The following is a 13519-nucleotide window of genomic DNA, read 5'->3' on the forward strand; positions in this document are numbered from 1 at the left end:
CGTGCTAATTTTATGGCGCCAAAAAGCCGAGGGCATCACCATTGTGGTGCTCTCCCGCTCGACGGAGCATCGGAGGGTTAAGTGCCTCCAGAACACGCAGTGCGTGTGGCGAACTCGACGCATGCAAGACGAAGTGAAGTCGAAGCACCGTCAACGCTACGGACACGGTGCCTGAGCCAGGCCAGTGTTCTGCCTGCCGCTGTTGTCATGAGCGTTGTGTGCGCGCATACTACAATCACAATAGCGCTCCTGCTGAGCTGCTGTGTGTATGTGCTGCTTTGAACGGCACGGGCAGTAAACGTCAGGTTAACGTTATCTAACATTTCATTGGACGGTGAGATGCAGTCTCATCTGGTGCAGCACCGAGGTGCGATGCCTGCAACACCTCTGGCGATGACCATCGTGCCAGCGTTGTGAGATGCCTGGTAAGGGCCAAGTCGCTGTTCCTTCTACTCAGCAGGAGTTTCCTTGGGTCCAGCGTCGCAGCAAAATTTCGCAGTCACGTATAGTTGGAGCACCATCGATCTGAAGAGTCTAGCGGCAACATTGAACCTTGCTGTCACTGTCACTGCCTCGCGATTCGTGCTAAACTGCGAAACTTTATTGCGATAGTAATCAGATCACAGTAGGGACGCCTTTCACGTGATAAATGTGTCACATTTTGCGACGTATAGGTATTAGACCTAGTGCTACATTCAATAAATTGACGCATACCTATATATTACTTTCAAGTGTGACGCACTATTTCTTGGTCGCGAATATGAGCCGTGAGAGATGTCTCGCTAGCCTTCGTATAGCGTTGCTTGGTATATATACAAAACGGAGTACAGACATCCATGTCTGAGTCATAAATGCGTGGAATCGACACCACGCCTGGGCCATTATTTCAAGCGCTTAGCTTTTTTGGGGAACTAATCGCAATTTCTTGGTGTCTAACGGTTTCCGTAGGCCGTCTACCACGAAGAAAGTGAACTATAACGTAGCGATAAAAACCGCGACGTGGTACGTTACCGCAGTGCGGTACTACCGGTTCTAGTTCTCGTTTCTGCACAGATGCTACCACCGCTGTGTGGTGGCACCGTGCGGTACCGCTTGATGTTAAGGAGAGCGTTCTCACGTTCTTCCCTCGTGTCGTTGAGAAGGTGCACCTCTGGTTGAAGACGCATTAGGGGGTTTGGAACTAGTCCTTGAGGAAGTGGTGCTCGAAGTACCGACTACCGACTGGCGTCCGTGTACGGGTAAAGCTCGGTGGTTAGGGGAGTGCCACTCAAAACACATAGTGCGACATAGTGTCACAAAGCGACCACGACTGAAATAATGCTAAATGCATTCTTGGATATAAGCGGGGGTTGGTTGGCGCTTCATAGTTTTTTTTTTCTTTTTAAAACAGGTGCGTATTTGACGCAAGCTTTCAAGGATCCAGTAAGATCGTGGACTTCGCGCCAAACAACCCGCAGTACAAGGATGTACTGCAGAACGATCTGGCAATGAACGTGTACTGCGACGGACGGTGGGGTTCCTACAGGCACTTCACCACGTTGTCTTGTAAGTAACAAGTTCTTCATGACCCATTTAGCACCTTTGCTCTAAGTTCGCTGAAGGAATAGTAAATGGCGTACTATATTACATATGTCGCAAATGAAAAGGCAGGCAACCACGCCGCCAAGCAGTTACCGCAGAATATCTTTGTGAATAGCTGCTTTGACAGCGTCTACTCAAGACAAAGTTGTTAATTCACTGACAAGGTTTGCTTTGAAATATAAACTGTGCCAAATAAACCGGCTACTGTTGTGACCGTTTAGTGCGCAGCTCTTAGGCACCCGTTCCTGCGGCGAACGTCGGCAGCCGGCGTAACCGAAGCGAACGAGCAAAATGAAAAAGCGAACGCGGAGCGCAGCGGAGGATGAAAGACGCGAGGAGGAAAGCGGAGGAAGATGGTGCAGCGGGAACCATGAGGCGGAAAGCGGAGGAGGGTATGGCGAAAGTGTGAGAAGAGTGGTGCGGTGACGATGGCTACTAGATGGCGCCAGAGTAGCGCGCGTGCTCTGGGAGGTCTGTCTGCGGCGGCTGCTGTGAATCGCGCGCCCGCGTCACCCACGCTTTCTCTCGCGATCTCCCTATTAGCGACGCAGTCGCGCCACACTTAGCTCCGTTTGCAACGTGCCGCACGAGACAGATTGTCCGCGTCAGCCAATATATCGCGAAATGAAAAGACGTATAGAGTTGCGCTCAAATTTCGCGTTAGGGAGTATCGTAATCGTCGGTGAAATTTTCGTCGGCGTAAACAAAGCGTGCACGTCGCTGACCCACAAAACACTACGCAGGCGGAGCACCAAAGGCATCGACGGAGTTCGCTTACTTGGACATGCAGACACGCGGCGACCTGTCCAGCCTGCAGTGGTACGAGTCTCCGCTGCGTTACGCTTTCGCCTTCCAGCCTCGTCGACAAGGTCGTATGCAAGCGTGTACTACGCGCCTCTGAACTTCAAAGATGTCATGCTCGCCACCGGAAAGCTTTCACCCGACGTGGTGCATGGTGAGTTGGGTTGATGGAAGTTTAGTGCACGTCTATCGTGCCGTGCTTTTCGAATAGACGTCAGAAATGACGCCAGAGGGACAGAGGCTGTTGAATGAAAATAAAAAGGCTTGCGCGGTGGCAAGCCTAGCGTGCTATGTCCGATGAAAGCAATTATTATTATTATTATTATTATTATTATTATTATTATTATTATTATTATTATTATTATATACAACAAAGAGAGAGTCTATAAAAGCTGAAATTAGCAAGTTTGTGGGAATTCATGCTTCACTTGAAGCGCAAAAAAAAAAAAAAAATCAGGACACAAGAAAGAAAGACCAGACTGTTAATTCTCAGAATTGTTTTGCTTTTTTTTGCGCTTCAAGTCAAGTATGGACAGAGATTGATATAAGGGAAGAGGCCGACTGGCAACTGCCACCGAGAGAGGCACTACGGTTTGCCTACTCAATAGGAATTAGGGGATAGAAACGGACGCTTAATATAGAAAGAAGGATGAAAAGAATGAAAAATGTAATAATATGCAGAGCACGTGGCATAGGCACACACCACAACACCCTGCCCTTTATCACATAGACTGGTGGCATTCTGGCCTCAGTTTGAACAGTTTGAAAGGGGGACAAGGAAAAACAGCCAACGGAAACACATTAAACACACATAAACACATACAAACGCATAAACACACGCTCACGCAACACGGCACAGCACAGCAACCTGGAGCTCTGCCTCTTCAGCCACCACTGATGATGAAGTAAGAGCCTACTTTTTGAAACGCGGTAGTAGCACAGGTGATACCGCTTCCTAATGAAATTACTACATCAGGAAAATCTGCCGCAGTTATCGTTCATTCACCGTAAGAATGGTTGGTAGCATGTGTATCCGTCTAATCTTGACGTTTGTGGCTCCAGACGTTCTTGCGGCTCTATATACTACCGTTTATCTTTCTAAACTGATTGAGATTGGAAATGGGGCTAGTCCTGCGTTCGTTTGCCTATCCCTGTCGTAAGTTGTGCTGTTGAAGATGTATGATATTAATGTGCCAAGGTATTGGTACTTTAAAATCTAAGCTTTCGTCGCTTATACTGTCCCGACGGTTGGTATAAGACCGTAAGTGCGCAAGTTTCTCGCCGAATAGACGACTTATAAGCACTGAATGTGCTAGAAATTACGAACTGGTGTGAGTGAGCGCATCTCTGTTATGTGTAAGATTTTATACAGGTTTTATTCAAAAAAATTTAGCTGCAAGTTTAAAAAAAATTCCTGTGGCAGATAGCACAGTGCTAACCCTTCATCTAAATTACTCGATGAGGTGGCCAGTACATTATGTTTAAGTACGTAATTGACATATGTACGGTGAAAAAATTTGGAGGGCGCTTAACCTTCGCCTTTAAGAGTGGAAGGTGATAGCATTCAAAGATCCTTGACTGCTTCTCAGGCTTCCCGGCCACTGCAGCTTATGTAACCGCAATGTTTACCGGGAAACGCTGGCGGTGACCACTATGCATGAAGGCGCGCTTTCTGGTAGTAACGCGGCCTCTGGCGAGGGCCTATCTTCTGTTATTGTTTCGCACTTTTATTATTTAAATCTGAGAAGATTTAACATAAAAGACATGCGCTGTGGGTGTTTTGTTTCATGACATTTGTTTGCGGACTGTCATTCTCAAAATTCCGAGGAATAACTTGTAGGGAACTTTAGCGGTAAAATAAGTATTTAGGATCTACGGAGGGCCTGCGTGGTTGTGCTTCGGGATGATTTTTTGCCAAAAGACGGTCGGCGCCGACACCGGATTTTTTGTGACATGGGGCACTGAACGTTATCGCGTTAATAACTTTTCACTCATTACATCACGGCACATCTTTCAAGCTACGAATTGCAGCTAGCGAGTTCGCAAGGCGTATCCACTTGAAACGAATTCTCTGCCAACGCATTTCGTCGGGCACTTTGAAAAGGAATATCTCGAAACTGGTGCAGTCCTGAGAATTCGATCCAGGTCGATACGGCTTGCCAACTCACCGGCTATAATTTGTAGATTGAAATATGTGCCGCAATGTAAATAATTAGCAGAGATAATTACCGAAAATCTTTTCATTATATAATGAAGCATTTTGATTTTGTGTAGAAATAATGGCGCCGCATCGAGTAATTGAGGTGAACAGTTAGAACAGTTGAGATAAAGGATTGGAAATTGACACAGGCGATTTTTTTTTAAATTGGTGCAGCTAAAAAAAAAGCCACCCTAATCTCTTCTCATAGGTATGTGTAAAGCACACACAGAGAACGTATGGAAATAACGCTTGATATTGAGCGCTCCTTTGAGTTTTGTTACTTTCTTAGCACATTCACGAGCTAGTGGGTAACTGATGTATACCTAAAATGGCACATGCCCAAAATATGCATGTGCCATTGTACCAAATGTGCATAGAATTCCCAAATATATTCACATGTACGTCGTACTTCTCATTACTATTCTTCTGTCTACAAGCATCACATACATCACCTTCGGGCTTCTGACATCGCTGCGTCAACGTCTCACACGGTGCATACGCTTGATGTGGTATTTACATTTCAGCATAGCTTGCGAGCGAGGTTCACATGCATATAGATTGAATGGCATTGCACATTGCATACGCGTCGTATTTAGTTGTATGGCATTTAATTACCCACTATACCAAAGCGTCTATTCGCATAGATTTGAACATGTGCTTTAGGTTTGCATAACCGTCTTCTATACACATGAAGAAAGCAAGTATATACGAACATGCACAATCATTGCGATATGCTGTACTCCTACGGTGACATTTTAACTCCGAAGGACTCTTGATGACTTCTTGCGCGTCATAAGCGATCGTCACTTTTTGGGCCTTATGTCGAGCCCACCTCGCTATAAGTATTTCGCCACTTTCATAATGGCTGCTTGCGCGCAGAAAACGTCAAACGGGGTTGTCTTTTTCCTTCGCGACAAAGATGACAGTAGGCATTCAGTAGGCTTATTTTTTTCATTGAATTACATTTCCGCACTATTGTCAGTCATATTTATGTGTTTTGCTATATTATTGAATCATAACAAGTGAATGAAGCAGCGATTACGACACAACCTTTTTTTTTTTCTTAAAGAGCCATTATGCAGTTAAAAGGATTGTTTTGAGAAGTTATAAAGTTGGTCTTAAGGGGCACTGAAACACTTTTCTAACTAATCATGAGTGACCGCATCGTCAAAGAACCTCGCCTCGCGAATCTGCAGCCGCAAACTTTTTTTGAGTGCTTCAAATTTAGGCGCATAGTTGGACGCAGTCAGTGTGCCGATTAGCGGCTTTCTCTGTGCTTTCGTCGCCACTGGCGTGCTGCAAGCTACACAGGGTAAATGTCAAGGGGGCATAGCCGCCGTTCGAAAGTCGAGTGCCTCGGTGGTAAGTTAAACGGCAAGAGGGCTCGTCGCGCCATCTCGTGGTGGCCACGGTAGACTACGACACGCAACACGCCGCTGCAATCTCGAAGGCCACACGCAGCAGACGCGTCAATTGAAAACTGTCGTGTGTAGACGGGCAACGCAAATAAGAAATAATGTTTTTTTGCATTTTTTTATTCTGAGATCGGCTATATATATATATATATATATATATATATATATATATATACAGATTGTTTCATGTAACTTGAGCCAAACCTTATAAGTATGCAAATGCCACGTAGCTGGACCGAACCAAGGTAACATTGTTTACCTTCGCTTGTTGGAGACACTCAGATTATTTTTCGCATTCCGCCTAATTATGTAGTCTTAATTAGTTAGTCAGCTTCTCAAATATTATAGTTCGACGAAAAGTGTCAATAAGAAAATTGTGGAACAGCATGAAAAACTCCCTATACAGCTTTCTGTTACTCAATACGAGCTACATAAAAGTGTTTTTCCGAGCGTGAAAGAAGCCCGGCGAATACACGCAAAATTGCCGCTCGATTGGCCGCTTGAGGCACTTAGCGTGTATTCGCGGGCTTCTTTCACGCTCGGAAAAACACTTTTATGTAGCTCGTATTGAGTAACAGAAAGCTGTATAGGGAGTTTTTCATGTTCTTCTACAATTTTCTTATTGACACTTTAATGATCAGGACAGTACTTCTCGAGTTTGATAATTAATTACAATTACCTCATTAAATCTCAGCAACGAAAACAATACTGGCGGCTACTCCACTGTACTGGAAACAATATACCCTCGGTTTTCTTCGAGTAATGCAACTGCTCTTTTTTTTTAAATCTTGGTACATAATAGCTGGGAAACCCTGCATATATATACATAAACACACACATACACAAATACACGCTATTATAAGCTTATCCCCTCTCCACATCCACCACGTGACCGGCTTCGCGCACTAGTCATACATACACTTTATTTTTCCACTTTGACACTCTTCATCCTAACGTATTAAAAATTACGCACCTCTCGTCAGTTCGCAATAAAATTTCGTAGTGGAAGCCGCCGAGGTTGCTTAGTGGCTTTGGCGTTGGTCTGCTAAGCACGAAGTTGCAGGATCAAATGATGGCAGCGGCAACCGCATTTCGATGGGGACAAAATGCGAAAACGCACGGGTACCGCGCATTGAGTGCACGTTAAAGAACCCCAGGGGATCGATGTTAATCCGGAGTCCCCCCCCACACACACACACACTATGGCGTGCTTCATAATCAGATCGTGGTTTTGACACGTAAAACCCCAGAATCTAATGTAATTTAACTTGCCCTGCAGAGCGAAAAAAAAGGTTATCGTCGTTTTTCCGCAAGCGTAATCCATTGACAGCTGTAGAAATGCGGGTTTTATTATGAGCAGCCTTACCCAATGTTTCCCCACCCACGCGCCCCATACAACAGCGACTTCTTTCAACGCTGAACCTTCAGAACTATGTATAAGCAGAAAATGCTTGGAAGGGGACGTCAACGCCCCAGGATGACGTCGGCACTCTCGGTACAGTTTTTTTTTTTTTTTTTGCCAGAGGGATAACAGCGCGAAACAGCAGACGCTTGTCTTCGACGTCATCTTGAGCGAATACCCGGAAGTGTTTGCAGTTACCCTACATATGACGTCAGCAAGAGAGCCATCTGAGCGCACTGATGCGGTGTCGTTGTGCTTTCGTGTTTCGATTCTTTGTCGAGATGCACAGACGTGGTTCCACGTTTATCTCCTCCACGTATAATCCCCACCTACCATCGCACGCCTCATTAACAATGGAGGGTCCGCTAAGCTGGTCGGGGATAGTTACGGAGATTAGTTGCCTGTAAGCCGATTAGCGGGCGTTGTAGCTTGATGGCCTTCCCGTGTTCCCCTGTCTACATCTCATTGGCTCGAGAAAGAGCAAAATGTGTGACTCGTTCTCTTCGACCACGTACGTGCCTGTTGTTGTTTAACCGTTGCTTTCGTCGCACTCTTAGGTTTATATGATAATGCTCGATGTCTTACCACTGGGGTAATCATGTTATACGCCGTTCCTGTCATGTAACCTGGAGCAAATTATAATGAAGTAGTACCAGACACTCAATGACGGCTAATATTAGGTCATGTTACACTTAATTTAGCGGCAGTACAAAAATGACAGATGATGCAAGAAAGCGGTAATTACAGATCATTAAGAAAGGCCTCGGTCCTGCAGCGAACATAAATTCAGCTGATGATGATCTTATTCGTTTTCAGCGCTGCTAGCCCTTACGAGCTTTTAAAGGATGATGATTATGATGATGTGATCATTATGATGACGTCGACGACGACGCAATTGGCAAGTGATATGAGTGCTATATAGTTCCCCTGTGCTTAAAAAAATTCAATAGTAGGTTTCTTTTCCTTGTTTTATGAGCGTTAATAATACTTAGTCCGAATTAAAGACGAATTTTTATGCATTGATCTTAAAGAACAGTTACGTTTTCTTGGAAAAGCGTACTTCTTGTTTTTTGTTGAATCAATGTGTATAAATGGCAAAACAAGCAACATTACAGGCACGGCCATCTCAAGACACAAGCACCGCACCTTTTCCTATAGTTCAACTCGCATGTAGATAAAACTCAATAACTGCGGATGCAGTTTCGGAGTATATTTTTACATGTTTTTAACGCGAGAAACAACGCGCGCAATGTGAAAACAATGACGAGGACTGCGGTACCACGGCCGCTGGATTTTTTTTTTTATCCAGCGGTCGTGGCAGTACTCTCAAGTGCACCGACGTACATTTATTCTGATTGCAATTATACGGAAAATTGAGGCGCAAAAATGTAGTTGGTGCCACCGTCACCGCCGCCGTTGTACTGTTGTACCGCTCGATAGTGGGACCACAATTTGGTCGGTTTGCAGGCAAGCTGACTGCGCGGCGCTCGCGTCTTTGGGAGACGCGCTTGCTAAAAAAAGAAAAGAAAAGTGAAATCAAGGCACTTCTCTGCAGCCAGCTGAACGGGTGAACAGGGAGGTGGAGCAAAGCGTAAGCGAGGCTCCACTTACGTTATTTCACTGGGCGCCGGCTATAAGGACGACAGTTTCCCGTCGATCCCCACTCATACATTCAGCTATCGCGGCGGGGTATCCTCAGTCTGCAATGTCTATACTCTGCCGATGATGCGCAGGCGACGTGGCTACCTTCAAGTGCCTCCTGGGCCTGGAGTTCTCTGGCCGAGATCCCCAGGGTCGGCGGGTCATGGGACTGACGCCGGGACTCGGTATGGCCACGGCCGTGGCTGCGAGCCCGGAGTCGCTGTGGGAGGTGCCGGAGTCCTGGAGTCTCGAGGAGGCCTCGACGGTGCCCGTGGCTTACGCGACCGTCTACTACGCGCTCGTCGTGAAGGGCGACATGAGACCAGGAGAGTCGCTTTTGGTTCACTCCGGCAGCGGAGGCGTGGGACAGGCAGCCATCGCGGTCGCCCTGTCCATGGGGTGCACCGTCTTCACTACCGTCGGTTAGTATCGGGAGCTGGGTGCAGAAAAAATAAATAAAATGTCAAGCACGTTCATGCAGAATTCGTATTAAGCAGACATTCGCAACTGTCTCGAGGTTCTAGCTCGGTGGCAAATCAGTATTCTCCATTCGAATACATGCGAAAAGCAGCTGTACTCTCGTTACTCAACCACTTAACTGATTAAATGAAATTAGTTGTGTTCAAGCGAGAAAAAAAAATCTGAATTATACCGACTGCAGACGGAAGGCTAGGCTCTAGGAGATTTAACAAAAACTGGTGAATCCGCAACTATGCGTCAAAAATTGATATCACAGTTCTGTATACTGCTTTTCTTGGAGCACCCGAATCTGAAAAATTCGGCATATTAGTTTACATGACGTGAAGTGGTTACAATATTTAGGAGAGCTTTACAAAACGCCATCCCACTAACAATTGGTTTATGGTATAGTGGCGTATTATACACTAGTTTTGTCCGCTTTAGTTACCTTTGATGCAACTTACAGAATGATGCAATGTTTTATTGCTGAGTTACCGATGTGTAAAGGCGGCTCCAATGTAATTGCTAATTTTCCTATTTTCAAAAAATGTTTGTACAGGGACTGCTTAGCTAAATAAAAATATCTGCTCCCTGCAGCCCGAACATTTCCACTTTTTGTTGTCAACGCAAGATATCTCACCTAATTCTGTGGAGGCAATGGCGAGTACAATGTATATATATATATATATATATATATATATATATATATATATATATCCTTGTGTTTACAGAAAATGGTTCCTAAATTCCAGGTGCTAGGTTTTCCAGTTGACATATCAGTAATCCTTAAAGGATTACTGACATGTCATTTTTTTAAACTTTTTGTCTTTTTGTCTTCAAATAATATTTTCCGACAATGCAGCCACGGCCAAAATTCTGGCACACCTCAGAGCGGGCTTCTAGAATTTGCAGAAATTGCTTCCTGCAAAAAATTTCGGTTTATTGTCCAGAACGTGTGTGCATTAGGACGCCATGACGCACAAGGTGATCACGTGGCGATTAGAAAAGCGTGGCTTTTGACACTCACCCCATCCTACTTGCGGGATCGTTGCGATGCTGCTACATCGGAAATCTTAAACAACCCAAATACGGTAAAGTATTGTGAAATCCATGGCACCACACTAGCACACCGACGTTGCTGTTTGAACAAAAAATTTGCGGTTGGCAAGTTTGGGCTTCGTTCTCTACGAAGTCATTGACACATTTCCGTGGAAGGAACGGAAATATGAGAAAGAATACATTGCCAGTGTTAACTGACTTGGCGTTTGACTTTAGTGAGTCATTAAATTTGGCTTGCCGAGCAGAGTGCACGTCAATGGCAGCTCAAGGTCGTGTTGTACGCACGCACTCCTTTTACCGCCTCAACCTTTGGTCTGGTTCTGTTTGTGTCTGGTTCTGGTTCTGCTTACGAAATGCCAAATCAGTTTGCAGTGATAAATTACTCTTTCAAAACCTTATTTCGCCTCAATTTGTGCTAAGAAATTAGTTATTCGAAGAGAAATGAAAAATCAAAGCTCCATTTATGGAACTTCGCGCCGAACCCCGCGCGCAGGTAGGCCAATGTGACTTCGCGGATTTCAAAGCATTTCTTTTCGTATTTGAGCGCTAGTGACGCAGCAAAAGTTGTTGAAACTTGCCAAGTTCAGTGTCTGACTCCTTTAGATTACAATGTAATTCATCTTTATGTATAAAAAAACTACTATGCCTGTGCAGACGCCGCCAACATTGATGACGTCACAGCGCTCTAGTTCGGTTCATTCGTAGTGGCGTCGCCACTAGTACTTCTTTTTGCACCTTGTTTTTTTTTTTTGCCTTTAACGCCTGCATTCACAGTAAGGGAGTATGCTCACCGGCGACTCCCTGAGTTCACGTCATTTAGTTAATCGAAAAGCGACCCTTTTGGGTCAGTCGCTCGCTGCTCGATTTTGCAGTCACAAGACCGCATTCGACAACCTACTGACCCATATAGTGCCGTAGGAGCAGGAATTCTGTATGTGCTGACGCCTTCTTTTTTTTTTTACGTGGGGATGGTAGTGCGTAATTGAACCAAACGCATGAACCGCGTAGATCTCGAGACATTTCGATGTGCAGGCAAGAGTATGTGGTGCTTGCCGGTGGGAACATCGGTACAGCCATGGTGTCCACTTCTTGGTCACTAGTCGAGGTTGGTCGCGCGATCTGTGTCAATCGCCGGTGTGAATGTGAATTACAGTTGCGTTTATTTTGTAATTGTAGAAGGCTAGATTACTAATGCAACGCAATTATCTTTTCTCTCGAGTGCCCCTTTAACCTTATCCCCGTCCTGCAACGCGTATTCAGGTTCCCAGGAGAAGCGGGAGTTTCTTATGCGCCGCTTCCCGCAGCTTCAAGAGAGGAACATCGCAAACTCTCGCGACTTGTCCTTCGAGGATCACGTGTTGCGGGAAACCAGAGGCAGAGGTAAGTTGTGGTAGTGCGTAAGAATTTCATGCTTGAGAAAGTGGCAGATGAAAGGGAAAGGGATGAAGGTTAGCCCGAGTAAGGTCAAAACTACCTACCCTGTCACACTGCAGAAGGAAATGCATGACTGGTATCAAAAGGCGAGAAAGGATATTTCTATAAAAAGGAAAGGAGATCATGCTCATTAAAAAAAGTATTGACTGCTTAGAGCGAAAATAAGGGGCACACAGGGGATCGATCTTTTGTTTAACACAACCGCGTGAAGCGCCGACCGACAATGTTGCCAAGGAAAGGTTTGGAAATGAAACGTGGAAGAGACAAGGTAAAGGGAAATGAAACTGGACGAAAAAAACTACTTGCCGCTGGTGGAAGGCGAACCCGCATATAGAGAGTTATTTTAACATAGAGTAACCACCCACATAATAGTCATCTGAACATGTGTGCACTACACTGATTGGGGAGGGGAAGGGGGGGGGGGGGCGGAGTTTCCGTGTCCTGCCGTTTTTCTGGGCAGATGTTACTATGGTGCACAACACGTTGCAGGAGAAGATAAACCGGCTTGTAGCCGTTAATGAACCACTTAACGAAAGCTTCGCTTCACATAGTGTTCAACATGCATGTTAAACCTGCTAGTTGTTTTTGTTTATTTCATAAGGTTGGTCCAGTAGCATAAATTGTTGCATGGACAACTATAGGTTGGCTTAGGTAAGGCCCCTCGAGTCAAAGGTAATTATAGTCCAGTGGCCTTGCCTGCTGTCTGGGGGTTCTGCCAAGCTGGTTCGAGGCCGTGGGGCAAGAGTTAAATGGTACCACGTCTCATGAGAGCTGATGAGTGCGTAATCAAATGTGACCATGGTCTATCATACGATTCTGTGTGCTTGCATTTTTTTCCAGCTACGAAACTTGCGGCACTCCGTTTAGCACATCAGCGCCATGGTATTACCACAAGGCAATGATTTTTGTCTCACGTGCGTAGTGCATTTTGTGATCGACCTGGCAGCCACAGATAAATTCATAGCGCATCAGGGGAATTGTGGCGGCTTCGCTCAGTTGAGTTGAATTTTCTTTCGTATAAAGAAACAGAAACGAGAGCTAAGGGCTGCGCGGCCTGGGTGAGGCTCTTGCTCTTGTACATTTACATTTACAGGCCAACTTCAACGAAATTTCCTTTCGGCAAAATTTGTAATAAATGCGTACGTATACTACTGAAGCAATCATGGCAAAGCTTCAGGGCTGGTAATTGTCTAATTATAGTTTATTATCACTTCTATTTAGTGCCTATGCATAGACGCACCACGTACCTGGTGGTTATCGTGAATGAAGAAACTCCCAGCACGTCGCCTCCGAGATTTTTTCAGCACACCGCGGGCAGCCGCTGTCACCGCCGAATCACTGAGGTCATGCCGAAGTGCCGCGCGCGTAACTTCCGGCGAGCATTAATGGCGGCACTTTTTTTTCAGTTTTGGTATAAACAAATCCGGGGCGAACCCGTCTCGCAATGTATACCGACGTTAATGCGACTAGCACCGAAGCAATGTGGCGACATACCATATTGCCAATGGCGACATACAAATGGCGACA

The 13519-nt window shown here is 45.4% G+C and overlaps 1 protein-coding gene across 1 annotated transcript in view; it reads left to right on the forward strand.

Annotated features, from left to right (window-relative positions):
- LOC119453374 (fatty acid synthase-like) overlaps positions 1 to 13519 on the forward strand; it is a 112142-nt gene that overhangs the window by 58557 nt on the left and 40066 nt on the right. Inside the window, 5 exon segments of the mRNA XM_049667927.1 lie at positions 1391 to 1545; positions 2325 to 2425; positions 2428 to 2536; positions 9133 to 9462; positions 11819 to 11938. Coding sequence (XP_049523884.1) covers positions 1391 to 1545; positions 2325 to 2425; positions 2428 to 2536; positions 9133 to 9462; positions 11819 to 11938 — 815 coding nt within the window.

This window comes from Dermacentor silvarum, chromosome 5, assembly GCF_013339745.2.
Source record: "Dermacentor silvarum isolate Dsil-2018 chromosome 5, BIME_Dsil_1.4, whole genome shotgun sequence".
Lineage (NCBI taxonomy): Eukaryota > Metazoa > Arthropoda > Arachnida > Ixodida > Ixodidae > Dermacentor > Dermacentor silvarum.